The sequence below is a fragment of the Euprymna scolopes genome, chromosome 30 (genome assembly GCF_053919585.1).
Source record: "Euprymna scolopes isolate OS-2025 chromosome 30, ASM5391958v1, whole genome shotgun sequence".
Classification (NCBI taxonomy): domain Eukaryota; kingdom Metazoa; phylum Mollusca; class Cephalopoda; order Sepiida; family Sepiolidae; genus Euprymna; species Euprymna scolopes.
The window spans coordinates 101,477,266-101,499,902 of NC_136511.1; the positions used below are offsets into that span (position 1 = coordinate 101,477,266).

A 22,637-nucleotide genomic window follows, 5' to 3' on the forward strand; every position below is an offset into this window, starting at 1 on the left:
GTATGTTTATATCATTAAATTAGATATGGCTTTTGCTTCAGCTATGTATTGACTTCCACTTCTCTTCTTTTAAATAGGGAGACCCATCATTGCCCTGGATTGAATGATGATTGACAAATGTTTTAACACTCCCACATTTTTATTGTCATCTAAATCAGTGAAATCGTACATTTTTCAATCAAATTCATTGGTTGCCTGCTCTAGTTGGGGACCCATCACAGTTCAATGGAAGGAAGCTTCACATTAGTCCATAATACATTGTAGTTTACATTGCACTGTAGAGAACCGACTGTTGATTTTATAAAATTAATTAATATATAATAATAATTTTTATATAATGGCTTGAATTAAAATTTAAAATGCAAAAGTCAAGTATCATGGTTCAATTGTGCGTTAAACAGAAATATTCATTTGGAATGTGTCCCTGTCATATAAAAGAATCTACTGTTGATTTTATATGCCAAACCTTTCTGCTTATCTGGTAATAAAACTTCTCAAATGCACTTGTAATGTTAGGTTGTATAAGGTGTTAACTTTGGTCAAAATTGCCTGTTCCTATTTCATCGGATTTTTTCGATTATCAATTGTTATCTTATTGATTATCTTTTCGATTATCAATTGTTATTTTATTGATTATCTTTTCGATTATCAATTGTTATTTTATTGAAGACATTCTGATACAAAACCTATCTAAGAACATTGCCAGACACAAAGTACATTTATGTTGAATTTCATAAAAATCGGTCCAGTTTTAAATTTTATGTTAACCAAAGTTATTAAGGTTAAATAAATAGGGGATTTTTTTTTTTTACTGTCTTCAGTAACAATATTTAGTGTAATTAAGAATCATGTCGGAAATGTAATTCAGTTGTAAATTTTGTTTTTGTTCATTGATTTTTCTTCCAAAATCTTTCTTTATATTGATTGAGATTGTCGGACTGACTTCCTCATCTTGGTTGTTATTGTCACAACGTTTCGGCCGTTTTGCCCTCCGGCCTTCATCAGGTGTTTTGTATCGAACTGGGGAACCGTTTGTTAGGAGTCTCGAACCCAACCCTTTATTATTATTACAGGGGTACCGTGTTCGGACTCCAGCTAGGCTCTGGGACATAGTTGCTGATTCTCTGTTTTGAATGTTACTTTTTCACTGCCTTCGTTCAGGATTGAACTCTGCACCTTTGGGTAACCTGATGAAGGCCAGAGGGCAAAAACGGGCGAAACGTTGTGACGATAACAACCAAGATGAGGAAGTCAGTCCGACAATCTCAATTAATGAAAACACATCATCTCAAAAAAAAAAAAATATAGACAATTTCTTTCTTTATATGTTCATTATTTTTTCTGCATTTTTAGGTACAAAACCTAAGAATTATCTGAATGAAAATTTGAAACGTGTCCATCAGATTGAACGAGTGACGAAATTGAAAGCAGCCGAGAAAGACCAACCCCCAAAGCAACTATGGAAATCAAAACGTTTTGAACAAGTGCCATCTCGATTCAGAATTAATCAACAGGTAAAAATGTAAATAAGAGATAATTTTGGTGGGTAGGGGACATTGTATGGAAAGAAATGATATGAAAATGATATGATGGATGTGTAATTACTAACCAGCAGAACGTTACCAAGCAAATACAGCATCTGTTACTATTGCAACCCATTTTCAATAACTCTGAGCTAGGTCGCACAATATGTCTAGCTAATCCAGATTCCACAGTCGAAGGCCAAGTATTTGTCAACCTAATAGTGTTGCTAGGTACTTATTTGTATTATTTCTTCTTTCGGCATTTGCCTTGGAGCGGTTGGACTGACTCCATTCAGAGAATTTGCTGCATGCCGAATAAATGCTGACCAGGCACAAAAATCCACGGCAGTAGTAGATACTAATGTTAGTAAATCACGGTTTTAGTGGTGAACCACATAGCGGCGAGAACCCAGGATCAGCTTGGTATCTTGTTTTACTGTTCTGAGCCAAGTTTTCAGCTCACATTCATATCATTTTTTTTTTAACTCTGAGGAGATGATTCAGTGACTTTGTTGTTAGAACACCTTTGATCATTATCACCTAATAAGATTTGATGGCTTAACTTGCTTTTTCTATCAGGTCAGTGCTAAAGTTTTTGCTAGTTTATACAAAAGTTGTTTCAAAAGTAATGCCTCCTATTTTTTAATTCCACCTAAATGAATCAGACGGGATTGCAAATTGCATTACATGTCTGAATTTTTACTATCCCCATGAAGTAAATAAAGAGTTCTGTTCAAAATTCCATTAAGATTCCTGAGTTTGATAGAACCATTCTCGAGTTTGACAAGATACATCTGAAGAAGGTCGGAAGCTAGATCAACCGAAACATTGTGAAAATAACACTCCAAATGATAACAGAATCCAAATAATACAAATTGCATTGTTATGATGACTGAACTTATGCATTTATGACCTGAAATTTTCATCTGTCTGTTGCAGATATTGACAGTGTGAGACTCTTAAGAAAGCAACCCCTGTCATGGATGTGTGTCAGAAGCAGAGATGCAGCATTGAATTTCTTCATGCAAACAAAAATTGAACGGATCATTATTCACTGGTGCCTGATGTAGTTGATATCAGCACGGTTAGGAGATGAGTTTGTTGATTTCAGAGTGGTGACAGAGATGTGAGTAACAAAGCATACTCCAGATGCTCATATACAACCACCACCTCAGAAAACACTGTGTGCTTCGACCAACTTATCTTCATTGATTGGTGGATGATGGTGAATGAAATGTGTGTAGAATTGAACGTAGGTGTCAGTGCACTGGAAACTATGTTGTCATTCTTAGGATGCAGCAAAGTTTGTGCTAGGTGGTTTGCACAAATGCTCACGCAGGACCAAAAGAACAACTAATGAGATGTCTATCAGGATGTGTTGAATCAGTACGAAATCAAAGGTGACAGATTCTTGGACTGCAACATCACTGTAGACAGGACGTAGTGTCATCACTCTGAGCCAGAATCCAAACGGCAGTTGATGGAATGGCACTATTCACACAGCCCCAGCAAAGAAGTTCAAGACATCTGCAGGCAAAGTAATATACACCATCTTCTAGGGCAGGAAAGAGCGTCATCCTCCTGGATTTCTTTGGAACCACTGTTGACTGTCAATTGTGACTGCTATGCTGAAACATTAACAAAACTGAAGGCTAGGATTGCCCCTGTAAGACCAGAGAAAAGGGAAACATTTCGTTTTGTAACATGACAACGCCATGCCACACACAAGTTTGAAAACCATGGAATGTGTGACACAGTTTGGCTAGACGATGCTGTCTCAATCCTAACCTGGCACATTCAGACTTTCACTTATTTGAAAATCTGAAGGATGCATTACATAAGCAACATTTCCCCGACAACAACGCTGTAATTGCAGTCATGAAAAAATGGGACGCCTCGACGGGTGATGACTTTTATGACTGAGACATCAAGGCTCTTGTTCATTGCTGACAAAAATGCATTTAGAATGGTGGTGACTATGTAGAAAAGAAATTTCTTCTGGAGCAAAAACGATCGCTTATTTTAATGGTATCACTCCGTGACTGTCAACTTTTGGAGTTGAAAGATAGGAGACATTACTTTTGAAAAAACTTGTAAAATGGATATTTTAATCCATTGTAATTTATTTTATACATATTATTATTACTTAAACATATCACCATGATTAATTTATAACTTTTTTAGCATTATTCATATTTTTCTGTAATATTTTTGCTCATGTTGACCCGAAAATTACTTTTTTTAATCAATAGAAAAGGAATCATCTTCCATCATGATAATGCTCATTCTCACACAACATTACTGACCAAAACTTTTCTAAAATAATTTGGTTGGGAATCCTGCATATTCTCCTGACTAAATTCCTTCTGATTATTTCTTATTTTAATGGTCACAAAACCATTAGATTGCCTTAAATTTATGGTGCTTCTGCTTTAGAGGAGGGTTATCTAAGGGAGATAACTCCTATTTACTAAAAAAAAAAAAAAAGAAGCATTGCTGAAACAGTTTACGAAAATTAATACAAAAAAAAAGTATATCACATATTGATCCCTTTTGTTTTTTGATCTCATGCCAAAATGTTGAATAGCGGGGGACATTTTTAAGGATGACGCTGAGTTCATAATGGGCCAATATAATACACGAATATAACGATGATGAGGGAGAGCTAGAGAGGACATTTATACAGTTCTGAGGATGTTTCTTTTAACACATTGATAGCGAGGGTGATAGATGCACAGTTCTTATATTTCTTATAACACATATAGAGAGGAGGAGGAGGAGCGATACATATTTTTGGAAGGGTTACGCAATGTTCTTAATAAGATGTTTAACACATTACCTTTTGGGTGTTGAAAGATAACAAAACACATTTACCTTTCAGTTGGTGGATGACGACACGAAGAGAAACAGTTACAAAATATTGATGGTGATTCTTTATTCATTGGACCAGTCGAATGATGATGACATCAGGAATTCACTTGTATCTACATGGTTTTAATCTTCTACCCTTTGCTTCCAAAGAGGCAGCTGACCACTGACTGCCAACTGACTGACTCTCCTGATCTCTGCTGACTGACTAGCAGTCTCAACTCCCAGCTCTTCTGCCCTGATCTGACTCTAGCTCCTATATCGAGAATTCTCCTTTTGCTATGACGTCAGAAGTGTGTTTCCCAAACGTGATCAATTCACATGGCTATGCACACGTTTTTTCAAACACGCTTTTGACAACAAAAAATCCTCTCCTAATCTATTTTTTAACAATCTATTTTTAATTTGTATTGTTCATTCTTTTTAGTTGACATTTTTAATATTCAGTTTTGTAAAAGATTGAACAATCAATTCTTTTTACGATATAAACAATATCTAACTATTTATAATAGAATTTAACAATAGGCCTTTTTAACATTCCGATTTCTAACATTCTATTTCTGAACCTTGCTTACAAGGTTCGAGTCTCGGCTTATCATAATCTCATTTTCATTTATCTAATATTCTTCTTATTTACATGGAAAGGGGACACCCCTTTTTCCTGTAACAAAAAGACGTATCTGGAAATTATTGGGACCAAGACTGAGATGTTCCACCTTCATCTCATAGAGTTTATTTATCGGAAAAGGGATAAGTATTCCCTCACATAATTCTTGTGATAAGGAATCAATATGTGATATACTTTTTTTTATTAATTAACACAAGTTCATTTATTTTTTGACATTGTTTCAGTTTATTTGGTTTTGGTTTTGTGCATGTTAATTAACAAGTTTAATTTTTTTATTACTTAACATTTTATTAAAAAACGTTTATTATTTTATTACTTATGATTGTTTCATTTTGACTTTGTTAACTTGTGTCCTTTTTCGATTGCTTAACTGATTATAATTGTTCAGGTATTTAGTATTTTTCGTTTGTATTCATTTTAAAAAATTCATGTGTTTGTTTTTAAAGTTTGTTAATTAATGTTACATTTCCATAAACTGTTTTGGCAATGTTTCTTTTTTTTTAGTAAATGGAAGTTATCTCCCTTCGATACTCCTCCTCTAATTCAAAAGCTCCAGATTTACATCATGAGAAGAGATTAAATATGAGTTAGATTCATATTTCACATCAAAACATAAAAAATTTTACAAGCAAATTTCACAAGACAGATGGATTCAAGTTATAGAGAGCAAAGGTTGTTTTGAATAAAGATTTTCCAAAAACACTTTTTTATATTATTTCCAACATGAAATTTTAACTCAGAAAAACCTTCTGCACCAAAAGCATGGTAAAGGGAACCATCTTCTTATCAGGTTGGTGCAAAAGTTTTTGTAGAGTTAAAATTTCAGGTTGCAAATAAAAAAAAAACATTGTGATATTTTTATTTATGGAATCCAAAACTATGAATTCTTGCAGATTATGCTTAAATATGAATATGTCCGCATATATGTGTAGTGCATGGATGACAAAAAGTAGTGGAAGAAATGAGAATACTCACAGTTGACTTGACACAATTTATTCACAAGGAGGCAACAAACACAATAATACAAATTACATCTTAGTCCGATATTATTTGATATTATTTTATTACGTCTTAGTCTGATATTATTTATTAGTTTGTGTGTTACAATTATCAATCACAGACAAAAGTAATATATCTCCAGATTCATTTACCAGGATTAATAGCACCCCCTAGCATCTGTCTCATTTTGTTCTCAAGTGGGGATTTGAGAACAAGAAATAGGTAACTCCGCCTGAAACAGAAAAGAAGTTACTTCCCCTTGATCGAGTTCTAACGTCTTAATAAACACAAAAACATAACTGACTCAACGTTCTTTCCATTTCGTAAACACATCACAAATTTTGAATTCTAATGACTATGGTTTGTTTGAAAACAATTTTGTAAAAACATTCTTTCCAACATTTACCAATAAACGTCATTGTTAAGATACACCTGAAGATGGTTGATGGTTACATCAACTGAAACGTGAAAATAAAACTCAAGATGAGAACAATAATATGAACAATCCAAATAATGCAAAACTAAGTTGTTCAGCTCCTTAACATTCACAGGCAACAAGGAATTGGGACAAATACATTGAAGACATTGCCAATGCTGCTGCAAAGAAGGTGGTTCACCTTATCATGCTAGAAAATTACTCACAGCTAACAGTATTCTTTATCTGTACAAAACCACCATCTGTCCATGCATGGAGTATTGTTGCCACATCTGGACCAGTGCATCTACCACTAGTCTCTCCCTCTTAGACAGGGTTCAAAAAAGAGTCTCAAATCTAATAGGTATCAAACTATCAACCCAGCTCCAACCCTTGTCCTAGCGCCACAATATTGAATCTCTGTACCTGTTTTACAAATACTTTAATAGAACGTACTCTGACGAACTCATAGCACTTATATCCTCTCAACATAAATGCTCCCTAATTTGAATGTACAAGCAGCAAAATCTTACCCTTCACTGTTGAGTTCCATAGATGCTAGAAAGCCTTCTATTTTAATAGTTTATTCTTTCAAACTGCTAAACTCTGAATCTCCCTCCCGTTTCTTGCTACCCTGACATGCAGAAATTTTAATGTAGTGCGAATGTCAACATCAAGTCCCTACATAGTGCATCTGTAGGCATCATCCTAAAGTTGCCCCTTACGGCTATATAGCAAAAAGCAAATTGAGAGCCATTTTTGTCCCTGTGTGTATCTTATTTTGTCTGCTTTTTTTAAAATCTTTTTCTTTAAATAAGGATCCTTCTCCTGTGTCGGGTCGTTCTTCCTGTGGTAATTTCCTGCGAGCTCATTCAAAGTCTGGTCCTCCAGTTAGATTATCTGACTGTCCACCACCATTGGACAAGCCTAAAGAAATCCCATTGGAGAAGCTGACAATTCAACCTGCTAGTCAAATGCCAGAGGTAAGGAAAAGAGGGTAGCAGAGAGGACCCTCATGGGAACTGTTTTTAATTATTTTTTGTGTACTATTTTCTCTTGATGTAAATATCCTTATTTTCATGGTAGGTGCTCAACTGATCTCCAATCTATGTTCCCCCTCCCCATAAAATATTTACAAGACAAACACAGTATGTTGTATAGCTGGGGTCTTTTTATTAAGAGATACGGAGTACATATATATTGATGGGGGGAGAGAGAAAGAGAGAGATAGAAGACATAACATTTTACAGTCTGTGATTTCTTATAACATATATCATAGGAGGAGAGAGATTGGTCAGTTCTTTAACTCTGCGGACAAAGGATTCTTACTAACCAATTTTTCGACCTAACTTATTTTTCAATATGTTTTTAATTTGCTATATACATTCAAATATCAAGTAAATACAAATAAAAATTTATATACATTCAAATATCAATTTAATATAAATAAATTTTTTATATACATTCAAATATCAATTAAATATAAATAAAAAATTATATACATTCAAATATCAATAAAAAATTTATATACATTCAGATATCCATTAAATAAAATAAAAAAAATTTATATACATTCAAATATCAATTAGATATAAATAAATTTTATATACATTCAAATATCCATTAAATATAAATAAAAATTTATATACATTCAAATATCAATTAAATATAAATAAAAAATTTATATACATTCAAATATCAATTAAATATAAATAAAAATTTATATACATTCAAATATACATTAAATATAAATAAAAAATTTATATACATTCAAATATCAATAAAATATAAATAAAAATTTATATAGATTCAAATATCAATTAAATATAAATAAAAATTTATATACATTCAAATATCAATTAAATATAAATAAATTTTTTTATATACATTCAAATATCAATTAAATATAAATAAATTTTTTATATACATTCAAATATCAATTAAATATAAATAAAAATATATATACATTCAAATATCAATTAGATATAAATAAATTTTATATACATTCAAATATCAATTAAATATAAATAGAAATTTATATACATTCAAATATCAATTAAATATAAATAAAAATTTATATACATTCAAATATCAATTAAATATAAATAAAAAATTTATATACATTCAAATATCAATTAAATATAAATAAAAATATATATACATTCAAATATCAATTAGATATAAATAAAAATTATATACATTCAAATATCAATTAAATATAAATAGAAATTTATATACATTCAAATATCAATTAAATATAAATAAAAAATTTATATACATTCAAATATCAATTAAATATAAATAAAAATTTATATACATTCAAATATCAATTAAATATAAATAGAAATTTATATACATTCAAATATCAATTAAATATAAATGAAAATTTATATACATTCAAATATCAATTAAATATAAATAGAAATTTATATACATTCAAATATCAATTAAATATAAATGAAAATTTATATACATTCAAATATCAATTAAATATAAATAAAAAATTTATATACATTCAAATATCAATTAAATATAAATAAATTTTTGTTATATACATTCAAATATCAATTAAATATAAATAAAAAATTTTATATACATTCAAATATCAATTAAATATAAATAAAAAAAATTATATACATTCAAATATCAATTAAATACAAATAAAAATTTATATATACATTCAAATATCAATTAAATATAAATAAAAATTTATATATACATTCAAATATCAATTAAATATAAATAAAAAATTTTATATACATTCAAATATCAATTAAATATAAATAAAAATTTTATATACATTCAAATATCAATTAAATATCAATAAAAAATTTATATACATTCAAATATCAATTAAATATAAATAAAAATTTTATATACATTCAAATATCAATTAAATATCAATAAAAAATTTATATACATTCAAATATCAATTAAATATAAATAAAAAATTTATATACATTCAAATATCAATTAAATATAAATAAAAATTTTATATACATTCAAATATCAATTAAATATCAATAAAAAATTTATATACGTTCAAATATCAATTAAATATAAATAAAAAATTTATATACATTCAAATATCAATTAAATATAAATAAAAAATTTTATATACATTCAAATATCAATTAAATATAAATAAAAAAAACTTATATACATTCAAATATCAATTAAATATAAATAAAAATTTTATATACATTCAAATATCAATTAAATATAAATAAAATTTTTTATATACATTCAAATATCAATTAAATATAAATAAAAAAATTATATACATTCAAATATCAATTAAATATAAATAAAAAATTTATATACATTCAAATATCAATTAAATATAAATAAAAAATTTATATACATTCAATGATCAATTAAATATAAATAAGCATTTTATATACATTCAAATATTAATTAAATATAAATTAAAAAATTTATATACATTACAATATCAATTAAATATAAATTATAAAATTTATATATATTCAAATATCAATTGAATATGAATAAAAATACATTCAAATGTCAAATATAAATTTAAATTCTATATCAGGACAAACAAAGTATACCATTTTAAATCAAAATTATGAGTAAAGTAAAGAAAATTCAACCGTTTCTACAATTCAGCCCAATTATTTTTATAGGCAACTGACGTTTATAAAATCATATTTCTTGATTGTATTGATGCTTTAAATAAGCTGCTTGTCAACATACTTGGGGTGTCTTGCTACTGTGTTTAAGTGCTAAACTGTTTTTTATCTTTAGGAAAGGAAAATCCCATTAACTTTGTGGTTATTTATATGATTTCCCTGGCAATTTAGAACATTAAAAGTACTTGTCATCCTTTGGCCTCTTGTTAGGTGATTAGTTGCTTCAATCATTTTGATATCAACAGAAAAACGAGATTCAATAGAATAGTCTTTTCTTTACAAAGAGCATGTTTGAGCTCTGTTTAAAAGTTCTTCAACTGATCGAAATGATCTTGCGTGATTTAAGTAAGGTCCATATGATATAATAGGTATAGGCAGAGAAGCAATCATTGATGATGTCGACAGACATACAAAGATCATTGGGAAAATGGTTGGATCATTCTACTCCTCCAGAAAGTATGATACAATTCTCTACTTATATGAATTAGATATGTCCTACAATGGAGTGAGATACTATGAATGCACCTCCTGCATAAGTAAGACCCTGGAGATTATTTCTGAGAACTGGAGGAGATAAAATGGCAGAATACCTGGTAATCTGAGAGGTGATTTGAAAGTGTTAAAAGATTGCGTTAAAACTTCTTAGAAGTAAAAGGACTGCAACTGCCACATCTGGGTAGGCATGCCTCAAAGCACTCTTCATTGTCTGGATAGAGTTCAAAATCAACACCGAAATCTGTTAGGGATTAATCTCCTCTATTCCATACAACCTCATAGATGTTATTCGGCTCTGCTTGCTCATTACTTCCATGAAAGATGCTCGAATGAGCGCAAATCTCAGCTTCCTTTTTATAAGACTTTCACAATAAGAACTCGTCTTTTTGCCATGACAAAAAAAGTTCCTTTCTTCATCCCTGTGCCTAATGTAAGGCTCAATTTTTACGAGAAAAGCTTCTTCACAAGGACTTCCTATCTATAAAACGCATTACCATAGGACTGCTTTCGTGCATATTTAAACATGGTCATCTTCAAATCCAATGTCTTAGTCTTGAAAAAAACCAAGGCTATAGGTAGGAGGAAACAATTCAGCAGCAAGAGAATTCAATTCAATAAGCTTGCAGTTCCTGGAAAGAAGCTGCTCGAATAGGAAGCTGTATTAGAATGAGGTATCAAAACTGCAAATTGATGGAGACCACTAGACCAATGAGTTAAACATAAATAAAGGAAGCAGGAAATAGATCAATCTATTTTTATAAATACCATTATATGTATTCTTCAGGAAATTCTGGAGAATACATATAATGGTATTTATAAAAAAAGATTGGAACTAGATTGCATCTCAGGTATCTTTCCAATCCTCTCATAAGGTTCTTCATCTCTCAACCATTCCATTTTATTAATAGTTAACTCTCGAGTGGCTTTCAGCCTTGATAAAGTGTGATTTCTTAATACAAAAAAAAAAGCAAAAGGGGAATAGAGATTTGAATAAAGTTAGGACAAGTTATCTTCCTTTGAAAAGTAATAAGAAATTTCTGAGATTTTTTTTCTTTGTCGTTTCAGATGAAAGTGTCTCATCGTGATGTGGACTTCATAAAAATAAATAGTCGTGCGGCTAAAATGGTGCAAGCTGTACGTCCAATGAGTAGTCAAGAGCAGGATTACAAAAAGAAACAAGACAAAGAACTACGCAACTATAAAAAGGGTCAAGTTCCCAAATAGTAAATAATTTATGTCCTTTTATGGTTAAAACTTCTTTGAACATTTCGTAATCTTATTTCAAGTTTTATCATGAAAAAAAATTTTAAAAGATAAAAAATTTACCCATCCATGCGCACTCCTGCTCCCCACCTTTTCCTTCTCCTCATATCATTCCTTCTTCTCTACATCTATTTTCCCTTTTCCTCTCACTTTTCTTTTACTCCTCATCATTTCTCTCTGACTATCCTTCTTCCCTTCACTTCCCTTCCTTTTCCTTCCACTCCTCTTTCTTATTTTCCTTTTCTTCCCTATCTCTTGGGCTTCAGAAACGATAACCAATTTGTGTGCAAGTAATGTAAAATAATCATCATAAAACAAAGTAAATTTGGATGAAAACGAAGTAAATTTGGATGGTAAAATTATTGATGTTTTGTTATCTTGGTGATATGATTGGAGCACAGGGCGGTTCAGTTATTAGTGTGGTTGCAAGAGTTTTAGAATCGATCGAGTAAGTTCAAGGAACTTCAGCCATTACTACGCAACAAAGAATTACTGTTGTCGACGAAGGATGTGTACGAAGTGTAATGATTAGGGCTCTTTTCATTATTTTGACCCTCGAGTTAATATCTTATGTTTTTAGATCGATTGATTAACTGTCTATGCATGTCGAAATAATGATGAGAATATTCTCTTGTCATAGACCTAGTAAAGATGTATGGAAATGAAAATTGGTCAATGAGTTGAGGATATGTGTTGCATGGAGAGAAATAATATGAAAATATGATGGATGAGTAATCTTAGAGAAGGTTAAAAGAAAACAGTTTTAAATCTAATAGGTCCTGCACAACTTGATCCTCTTTTACGACAACTTTAATGGAATGTGCTCTGATGAACTTCCAGCATTTTTACCTCGCGATGTGCATACTCACGATGTGCATACTCGCGATGTGCATACTCACGATGTGCATACTCACGATGTGCATACTCGCGATGTGCATACTCCCGATGTGCATACTCCCGATGTGCATACTCGCGATGTGCATACTCGCGATGTGCATACTCACGATGTGCATACTCACGATTAATCACACAAGATGCAAAATCCTATTCTTTTACTGTTGACGTTTCTAAATGCTGAAAAGCTTTCTAATCTAATAGTGTCTTACTTCGGACTGCTAGACTTTGGAATTCCCTCCCTGTTTCTTGCTTCCCTGATTGTACTAACCTGCAGAAGTTTAAATGTAATATGAACAGACTTTTCGCAGCTCAATTCCACAGTTCAAACATTTCACTGCTCAACTCCACAGTTTAAACATTTCCCGGCTCAACCTCACAGTTCTCTAATACATACAATTCCAAATAATCTTTTAAGCAGCAATATGGAGTAAAAAGAAAGTTTATTGTTTTAATGTGTAATGTGAGTTTTAAAGACAGTATAGGAAAATATGTTGAGAACAGGAGACTTTGATAGTTTGGTCACATTGAAAAAATGAATGCGAGTTCTTGGGTTAGTAGATATGAAGTAGCAAGTCAAATAAAATGTGCTGAAGTGATGATAATGAACTAGAAATAAGGATAATAAAACATTTTTATACAATATGGAGCACAAATGAAAATAAAAGCACTTTGATATAATTACGTTTCATGCAAAAATATGTATCTTCTCCAACAGTTAAGAAAAATTATCAAGCAAAATTTTAATTCAAAATAAAAATCCGTTTTATCGTATTTTGCTGATTCATTATTACTTGGTTAAATTTTGCTGATTCATTATTACTTGGTTAAATTTTGCTGATTCATTATTACTTGGTTAAATGACAGACTTATCTGCCCTTGCTTTATGGGCTTATCAATGGTGGATTGGCAAAATGCGATAAAACTGACTTTTTATTTTTAATTAAAATTCTACTCAATAATATTTCAGTGTACATACTTATTTTTGTCTGCTAGGTACGTATATCAAAGAGTTTTTCTGTTAATTTATTTAGAACTGTCACTTTCATCTGTATTCCTATATGGATAAGCACCTAAAGACCTGGCCAAAGATAGGTTGATTTGCGTGTCAATTTCTAAAATTCGTCCAACATATGACAACATGTAAAATGGACTTAAAACTGAATATGATGATGAAACATATTGACGATAAATAAATGGTCCCCCCCCCCCAGACTTTCACAAGAAACACTCGTCTAGCAGAAAACACTATCACTAATTTCCCCCACTCTTTATCTGTGCCTAAACCTAAACGTAGATTCCATGAGCAAAGCTTCTTTCTTAGAACTGCACGCCTGTGGAATTATCTTCCATTTTCCTGCTTTCCAGCTGACTACAATATAGTTGTCTTCAAGTCTAACGTAAACAAGTTTTTGATGAATCGTTCCATATAAGTTAACAAATTTACTGAATTTCCATTATTAACGATTACTATATTGTCCAATTTCTACTGTACACTCTTTAACCCTTATCCTCGAGTGGCCTCTTGCCTTGATAAGCGGTGATGCCTATGTAAAAAAAAAAAAAAAATGGTGCAAATTATTTTAAGAATTATTTTTTATTCTTTCTTTTGTGTAGCCTGAAAGAAAGGCAAATCCAGTGGGAAAAAGAGGAAAAAGAGCGACTAGCCAATTTACCAGATCCAAGCGTTCCGGAAGGTCATAGAGTTTTGGCACAAAATGAAAGACTAGAAACTCTAGCTCTTCTGAAGGAAAGTAAGTACACGCTTATTAACTTGGAGGGGGGGTATTTTCTGCGCTTGTAATATTTTTTATTTCATATCTCGCTTTCTTATTTATTACTAAAATTCATTTTGAATATGCAAATAAGTATTTTAGTAAAATATGTTAAAAAAACGGTGCAGCCAGATGAGTTATTGTGTGCAAGGTGAAGAATGGAAATTTTCAATGTAAAGTTGCTTGAAACAAGAAGATGGGGTTCTTGTCCAGAATTTTCCCTATATTAAAAAAAGGAAAAATCTGTGTGATTGAATGAAAATATCATATTCCAAAAATTACGTAAATTGATTTTATTTTCAAATAAGAAACTCAGATTTTATGAGCAAGCAAGTTTTGCATCACTATCTTGAAGAAACAAAGGGAAATAATGTATCAATAATTCAAACTTGCAAGTTCAGCTTATGATTTTCCATTAATCGCTTAAAAGTGTTTAAAAATGATTATCTTTATAAAAATAAAATTACATGTTTTTTAGAATATGATCTTTCATTTCTTCATTGGCAAATACATCATAAAGATCTTTCTGTATTTTTGTTTTTCATATCGGGGAAATTCTAGACAACCATCTATATATATAGAACGGGTGCGTGAGTTTTTGTATGTCCAAGAAAGGCATTTTTTCGGGGGGTTCTCGGTGGTGGGGGGTTACTATCGCTTAGAACTTCTTATATACTGTGTAGATCATAATATGTACGAATTGCGGATGCGTGTCACAGCTAGATTTTATTTACATTGACTTTTACAAAATTATTGCTATTTCAGCTTCTCACGTGTTGATTCGGCTTTTTCGTATAAAAGCGAAACTAATGTGAAACTAAGGAGCAGATCTCGGTCTACGGGCCAGGAGCGTCCAGAAAGCAATGGACGTTTGGTCAATGTTGATGAAAACCGTCATATCAAACAATTGCTTTCATTTGGACACTCCCCTACAAAAGGGGAGCTGGTTTTCCCCAACACGTTGGCGAAACAAAAACCAGACAAAGTTGGGTAAAAAACAAACCCAAAAGTACTATCCCGCAGTTAAAATTAAGTGCAGCATTTAATTTTCCTTTGATCTAATTAAATTCGCCGTGACGCTTGTGCGTTTATAACGTTAAAATGAAATTGTTTTCAGTTACTTTCCTTTCATGGCGAGTGGTAAGTTATCAAGTTTTTCGCCTCAACGTTCCGGGTTTCATCCTACATACCTACAAAATTTTTTTTTTCCAATTTTTTAAACAAGGTTTTTTTTTTTTTTTTACTTTTTTTTCTTTTTACATCATCTTCGCTGGGTTTTTTTTTTTTTCCAATTTTTTAAAAGAAGTTTAACATAGGTTTAGATCTACCCCTCCCCCCAACACGCACACTTACAAACACCCGGGCAACACAGGGCATTCATGCTAGTCTAAAAGGTAAAATGGGTGTGCGCATTTGTGTATGTCCACGAAAGTCTTTTTGGCTGGGGGTTCTCGCATCGGTTAGATTCCGGGAGAAGTTTTCTTATACTTCCTAGATTATAATATCTTGCATTCGCAAACAGACACAGTTTCTTTCCTTTTTTTTTTGATTGAGTTTTAAAAAATTCTCTCCATGCCGTCTTTTCGAGTGTTTGTTTGTCTTTTTCGTATAAATAAAGTGAAACTAATCAAACACACCACTCGCCCTTCCGGTATCTGTTCTGCAATAAGTCCTTGGTCAATGTAGGGGAAACCATTTATACTGAGATAATTACTATTTATTTGGATACTGCCAAAGTGCTCCCCTTTTTTTTGGGGGGGGGGCTGGTTTTAAAAACGACCTTCGTAGGAGATTCAAAAGCAACGCTATTTCCGCAAGTCATCTTTTTGGTTGATGACTACATTCAATTTGAACGCTTTACACTTCCGGTCGCATTATGGAGTAGGGGTAAGACGGCAGATTTTCTTTCACGCCTTCATGTCACAGGTTCAAGCCTGCCTGCCTGCCTATTACCACTTTTTTTTTTTTTTTTTTTTTACACCTCCAAACACCCGGGCAATGCTGAGCACCCAGGCTAGTCTAATATAAATATTGAAAAAGGAAGCCATTTAAAAAAAGAAAAAAAAAAAAAAAAAAAACGTAAAATGTCAAACCATTTAAAAAACTAAAAGCTGTGAAAGTAATTATTTCTTTCTTCTTTTTCGCTGCATTCAGATGAAGCCAGTCTGCTACAACACATCCAGAAGTTGTCATTAAGCAACGATTCCTTACGGGCTCAAAGACGACGCCAGGAACTTGAAAAGAAAATAGCTGAGGTTGATGAAGCCATCAAAATATTTTCAAGACCAAAAGTTTTTGTCAAAATTGAATGACGTCCCATCCACCACCACCATCGTCTAAAAAGACAAGCCTGAAAATTTTCATAATTGATTTAAGAAAAAAAAAAATAGATTTGGTTCTTGTTCAGAATTTCCTTTGTATTAAAAAACAAAAATAAAGAAAAATTTGTATGATGTATGTACTCATGACAAAGTAAAAATATCGTACTCCTAAAATCATATAAATTGATCAAGTGGTTTTATTTTTATAAAAAAAAATTTTAAATGATTAATGGGAATTACAACATAAATCTCACAAGTTTGAATTATTGTTGAGTTATCTCTGTTTGTTTCTTTGGATTATTTTTCAAAATGTTGGGTGAGATAGTCAATCTTCAGATAGTCATAAAGCTTGATTTTCTTATTTAAAAATAAAACTACTTGATCAATTTAAATAATATTTGGAATATGGCATTTTTGTTTTATAATGGGTAAGTACGTTATACAGATTTTTCTTTATTTTTGTTCAATATAGGGAAAATTCTGAATAAAACCAAAAGAATTACTAAGCTTTAAAAAAAATATGCTAATATTTCTGAAAAAAAAATGCTAATATTTCTGGAAAAAAAATGCTAATATTTCTGAAAAAAAAATGCTAATATTTCTATATCAGCATTTTTTTTCCCCCCAGAAATATTAGCTTTTTTTTTTCAGAAATATTAGCTTTTTTTTTTTCAGAAATATTATATCAGAAAAAATACATTGTAAAATTTAAAAAGTGAAACGCACACAATAGCATGTTTACGAATACGTACATAATTTAAAGAGAAATATGTGAGTGGAACTCATCAAGAAAGAAGAAATGTTGAATATTTTGTAAGATTTTTGTTCTTTTTTTCTCTTTTGAGAAAAAAGTTTTGTAAATAAATTATCATAATACTCTCCTCTGTAATAAAGTCCAATGTGTATTTATGTCGAAGTGAATCAATACATTTATCCATTTATCATTCCTATCATCAAAATAGAAAAAGTAATCAACAGTACAACATAGTATTTATAATAGTAATGATATTACTATTATTTAAATCAACAGAACAACATAGTATTTTTGTAACCTTTACCTTCTTCGAACCATTGTCCACAATCATGGTAGATTACAAGTTAAATGTGATCCGCAATTGTGGGATCACAAACATCGTTTAGTCTCTATAGTCAGGCATTCCCTGGATGCTTAAACTATATGTATACCATCAGATTTTACTCTAAGGTGCACAGAGATACACAGATCCTAAGTTCAGGTGGCAACGGGTTTTCTGGGGTACTAAAACGGTACTTTTGCTTGCTGGGACATCTCCAAAGTTTTTTGTCTAGTGATTTTTTCTCTCATGAAAGGTTATCATTTGGCCGAAAACCTTTGTTGCTAGAAAAATCTTGTTTGTTGATGTTTGAAAAACTGAATCACTTTCAAAACACACACACACACACACACACACACACACACACACACACACACACAAAAAAAAACGATTAACAAATTGATAATTGTTTTCTTATAAAATTAATTATATGGTTAAATATTCCAATAGCATATATATATATATATTAGCAGTTCCGCCCGGCTTTGCTCGGACCCTATGTACTGTTAATAACTTGTCCTACGTGTGAATACACATTATGTAAGATTTCAAATGTTTAGACCAAAATTTGTCAGAGTAATTTCGTAGAGACCGCAGACATCAACTTTTTTAAACTTTGACCCCAATTTGGACCCCTTAACATTTATTATTTTGGTCTCAAATCAAAATAAAAAGTTTTATCCATGTCCAAGTTACCTACACCTAAAATTTCAAGTCTTTAGACCCAAAATTGGCAGAGGAATTTGGTAGAATCTGCAAAGGTCAAATCTTTCAGCTAAATTTTTGCCCCAAAATTGATTAAAATGCTTGCCACGTGTCTGAATACCCGTTATGTATAAATTTCAAATGTTTAGACCCAAAATTGGCAGAGGAATTTGGTAGAATCTGCAAAGGTCAAATCTTTCAGCTAAATTTTTGCCCCAAAATTGATTAAAATGCTTGCCACATGTCTGAATACCCGTTATGTATAAATTTCAAATGTTTAGACCCAAAATTGGCCGAGTAGTTTGCTAAACACAGCAAAGGTCAAATCTTTTGAACTTTGAGTCCTTGGCAGCTCAAATTTTCAACCCAAACCAATTAAAAAGCTTGCCGTATCGCTAAATACCCTTTATGTAAAATTTCAAATGTTTAGACCAGAAATTGGCTGAGTAATTTGGTAGAGACTGCAGAGGTCATTTTTTTTAAACTTTGACTCCATAACATTTATTTTTGTGGGGGCTCAAATCGAATTAAAAAGTTAGATCCATGTCCAAGTAACCTACATTTAAAATTTCAAGTGCTTAGATCCAAAATTAGTGGAGGAGTTTGGTAGAGTTTTCAAAGGTCAAATCACTGAACTTTGACCCCTTGATAGCCAAATTTCTGGCTGCAAACCAATTAAAAAGAGTTTCCCAAATCTCAATACTCCTTGTGTTAAATCTCGAGTCTCTAGACTGAAAATTGATAGAGTAATTTAATAGGGAAATGTACACAGACACACAGACATTTTCACTTTCACTAGATATATAGATACACACACACATACAAAAAGTGTTATAATGGGTAGCTTATAATTCTTCCTGATTTAAGAAATACGGTTTGGATGGCTAGTCTGTTTTCAGTATAACACCTTTCTCTAAGTTTGTCTGGGTGAAGGTGATTTCTGGTGACAGGGATTCCTCTTGACACTGATAAGGAGACTGTCTCAAATCCTTTGCTTTTATTGAGCCACTATTCAACCCCCTCTCTTATTGAGACTAATATATTTAATTTAATAACTTTCCTTTCTTCTGTTTCTCCTCTCTGAAACAGAGAGAGTGGTAAATCAATTTCCTTTCTCTTTCTTTCCTCTTCCCAACAAACCAATGTTTCCCATGAAATGATAAAGTCACTGCAAGAATTTATTGTTGGTAACTTAACAGAAACACCTTAGTTCACCTTGTGACCCCAGTTTTTTTTGTTTTTACCAGTTTTTCTCAGACTTTGAAAAGACAATTTTTAAGAATCCACCAGCAAGATCAAGTAACTTCACCTGAGATCCATATCGCCACATACGCTCTATCAATGACTCTTAAATGACACCTACAAATTCTGCCATATAGAAATACGGATTAGTGAATCCTACAAGTTCATTCAGTATGCAAAAAAAAAAAAAAATTTTGTTCATCTTTGGTTATATAGATTGGTATATAGTTGTATGTAGGCAGCTTACAATTATTTTTGGTGTACGAAAACGAATTCAAGGACTAGGCATCTTTTGCAATGTAAACTTGGGGAATTCCTTAATGAGCATCTACTGGCATTAGTCACAATTAAATCTAAGAAAAATTCCCTATCTTCAAACTTTTTCTCTGCCTGATTAATAAGTTCATCAGGCAGGAAAATGGAGGCGTCAAACGTTGCACATTTCTTAGGTAGCTTTATAATTCACACTGGGTAGTGTGAGTGTCATTGTGTTTGTGGGCTCTGGATTACTTGGTTCTCAATGTTCACTAACTTTGCCGTTTCTTCACTTCATCATTCCATCAACGTTTCATATGGTTGTAGATTTATCACAGACTCTTAGATAATTCAATCTCCTTGGGTGGTCACCACGGAAGGTAACAACTTTTTTTAGTACTTCTACTTGACAATTCCTCTTAATTGTGCACTTATCTTTCTAAAATAATTCTAACACACACCTCATAATGGCTGGTTACATAACTCACACATTCCCAGAGCATCTGCTATACATTTACTTGTTCGTCAACAGCATGAATTTTGTTCTTGTCACGCTTAAGGCTATAAATTTTGTTTGAATCTTGCATTTAGACACTGCCCCAAATTCTTCGGTCAGATTTGGTGTATAGTATAACTTGGTATATTTCAAATATACTATCCCAATTCAACAAGACACATACAAACACTGAGTCGTTTCTCATCAAATAGTGTAACACATCCCGACACAATTTTTCCACAATTGTTCAGTGGGGTCTACCAACAATCTCAAATTATGGGGTAACTCGCTATGTATTTTAAATAACATTTTCTGTAACCTTTCCAGTGTCACTATAACTTGGTGACAAGTGTCTCAACGACAACATATCCAACTGTGCATGCACATGCTTCAATAGTATTAATTGCTGCCCTGTCTGGTGTACCTATTTGTTATGGTCAATAACTGAAAATACCTCTGTACAAAGCCGTTTAGTCACATTTCTGCTATCATTACGTCGGTTATATTAGCTAATTAATTCCTAAATGTGTACCTGGGAAAACAATTTTCTTAGACTAGTCCTGTTCTTGGCTACCTCCAACTTGATAACATTTAGTATCTCTTGCGACGTGAGACTATATTCTTTGATTCTTTGTGTCTCCTAATCTATAAAATAAATCTCACCTGTTTAAATGTATGCATGTTTGTATGTCTGCCTAAAACTTTCGACAGAGGCGACGGATTTTTATGAGATTGGTATAGTTTTGAAGCTCGACCCTTCGGACGGCAAATATCGAAAAATTGGCTAAAAACATGAATTCCTTCACCTTCAACTGCACCCTTTTCAACAAGGAGGGGGGGGCGCTTTTTTTTTTTTTTTTTTTTTGCCAATATTTTTGAAAATCACCCCATCTTTCGATTGACTAACCTTAATTTAAACTTCTGCTACTTCCGGTTTGGTGATGGACGCAATGGCAAAAACATTGCGTTTTTTTTTTCACATTCTTTTCCTCCTTTGCGGTATGGGTCTAAGCCTGCCTGCCACCACTTTTTTTTTTTTTTTTTTGCCCAACACTCACCTCCAAACACCAAGGTTAGTCTATAATATAAATCTTACATCCCTTTCTGACATTATTAAAAACAAGCGTTCCCAGAACATCTGCTTTACATTTATTTGTTTCAACATGAATTTCCAAACAAATGGTTGGTAATACTGCTCTTTTCTGTCTCGTCTGAAACAACCCCATCCTTTTCAAATATTTTCATTTCTCTATTAAGCTTCCATCATGTCGGTCTTGTCAAAGACGCCAATAATATGATGGGCATACTTCTGGATTACTTGGTTCTCAATGTTCACTAACTTTGCCGTTTCTTCACTTCATCATTCCATCAACGTTTCATATGGTTGTAGATTTATCACTTTGATCTCATGACTAACTTTGCCGTTCTTAATGTATTTTCACTCTGCTCCTACATTCCTGCTAACATGTTTGGCATTATCATCTTTCCTCATCCATATCTATGAGATGGAGATAAGAATTAGTCCAGATGTTTTTCATCTATCTTCGTCTGGGTTCATTGTCTATATCTTAGTATCACCCGAAAGGACAAATTGCACCACATTCACCAAAACTCACATGCATGGAGGCCCTTCCATGCATATGTCAGCAAATTCACAAAAACCCACCCCAAAGACATCACCATAACACTATTTTCTGTCTTTCCTACTCATTGTGGGGTGTTTTGCTCCCCTCAACCTTCATTTTATTGGAAACTCTTCGACTGCCTTACTTGCTATCTGTTTTTTTTCCACCTTCTCTGGAGTTGGGATAGGAGTAAAATGATAGGTGTGGTTGCAATCAAGGTGTGCCAATGATGGTAACAAAAGAACTGAACTGTAGATATTTCTAAAATTAGTTTTAGAAGGGTTTTACGCCTCTTAAAAATGGCTGACCACACAGAGTTGAGAACAGTGTTTGGTTGATATCAGTTGCAAGTTGGACTTTAACGACTTTTCATGATCTATCGTCAAATAAAAATCATTGAATATGTT

At 31.9% G+C, this 22,637-nt stretch overlaps 1 protein-coding gene across 1 annotated transcript in view; it reads left to right on the plus strand.

Moving 5' to 3' along the window:
- Positions 1–17,743, plus strand: part of LOC145254912 (enkurin domain-containing protein 1-like) — a 28,805-nt gene extending 11,062 nt beyond the window's left edge. The window contains exons 3-7 of the mRNA XM_080113868.1: positions 1,354–1,514; positions 7,252–7,416; positions 11,647–11,804; positions 14,356–14,492; positions 16,668–17,743. Of these exons, the coding sequence (XP_079969994.1) occupies positions 1,354–1,514; positions 7,252–7,416; positions 11,647–11,804; positions 14,356–14,492; positions 16,668–16,825 (779 nt within the window). The 3' untranslated portion in view covers positions 16,826–17,743. The remainder of the gene's footprint in view (positions 1–1,353; positions 1,515–7,251; positions 7,417–11,646; positions 11,805–14,355; positions 14,493–16,667) is intronic.
- Positions 17,744–22,637: the final 4,894 nt, after the last annotated feature.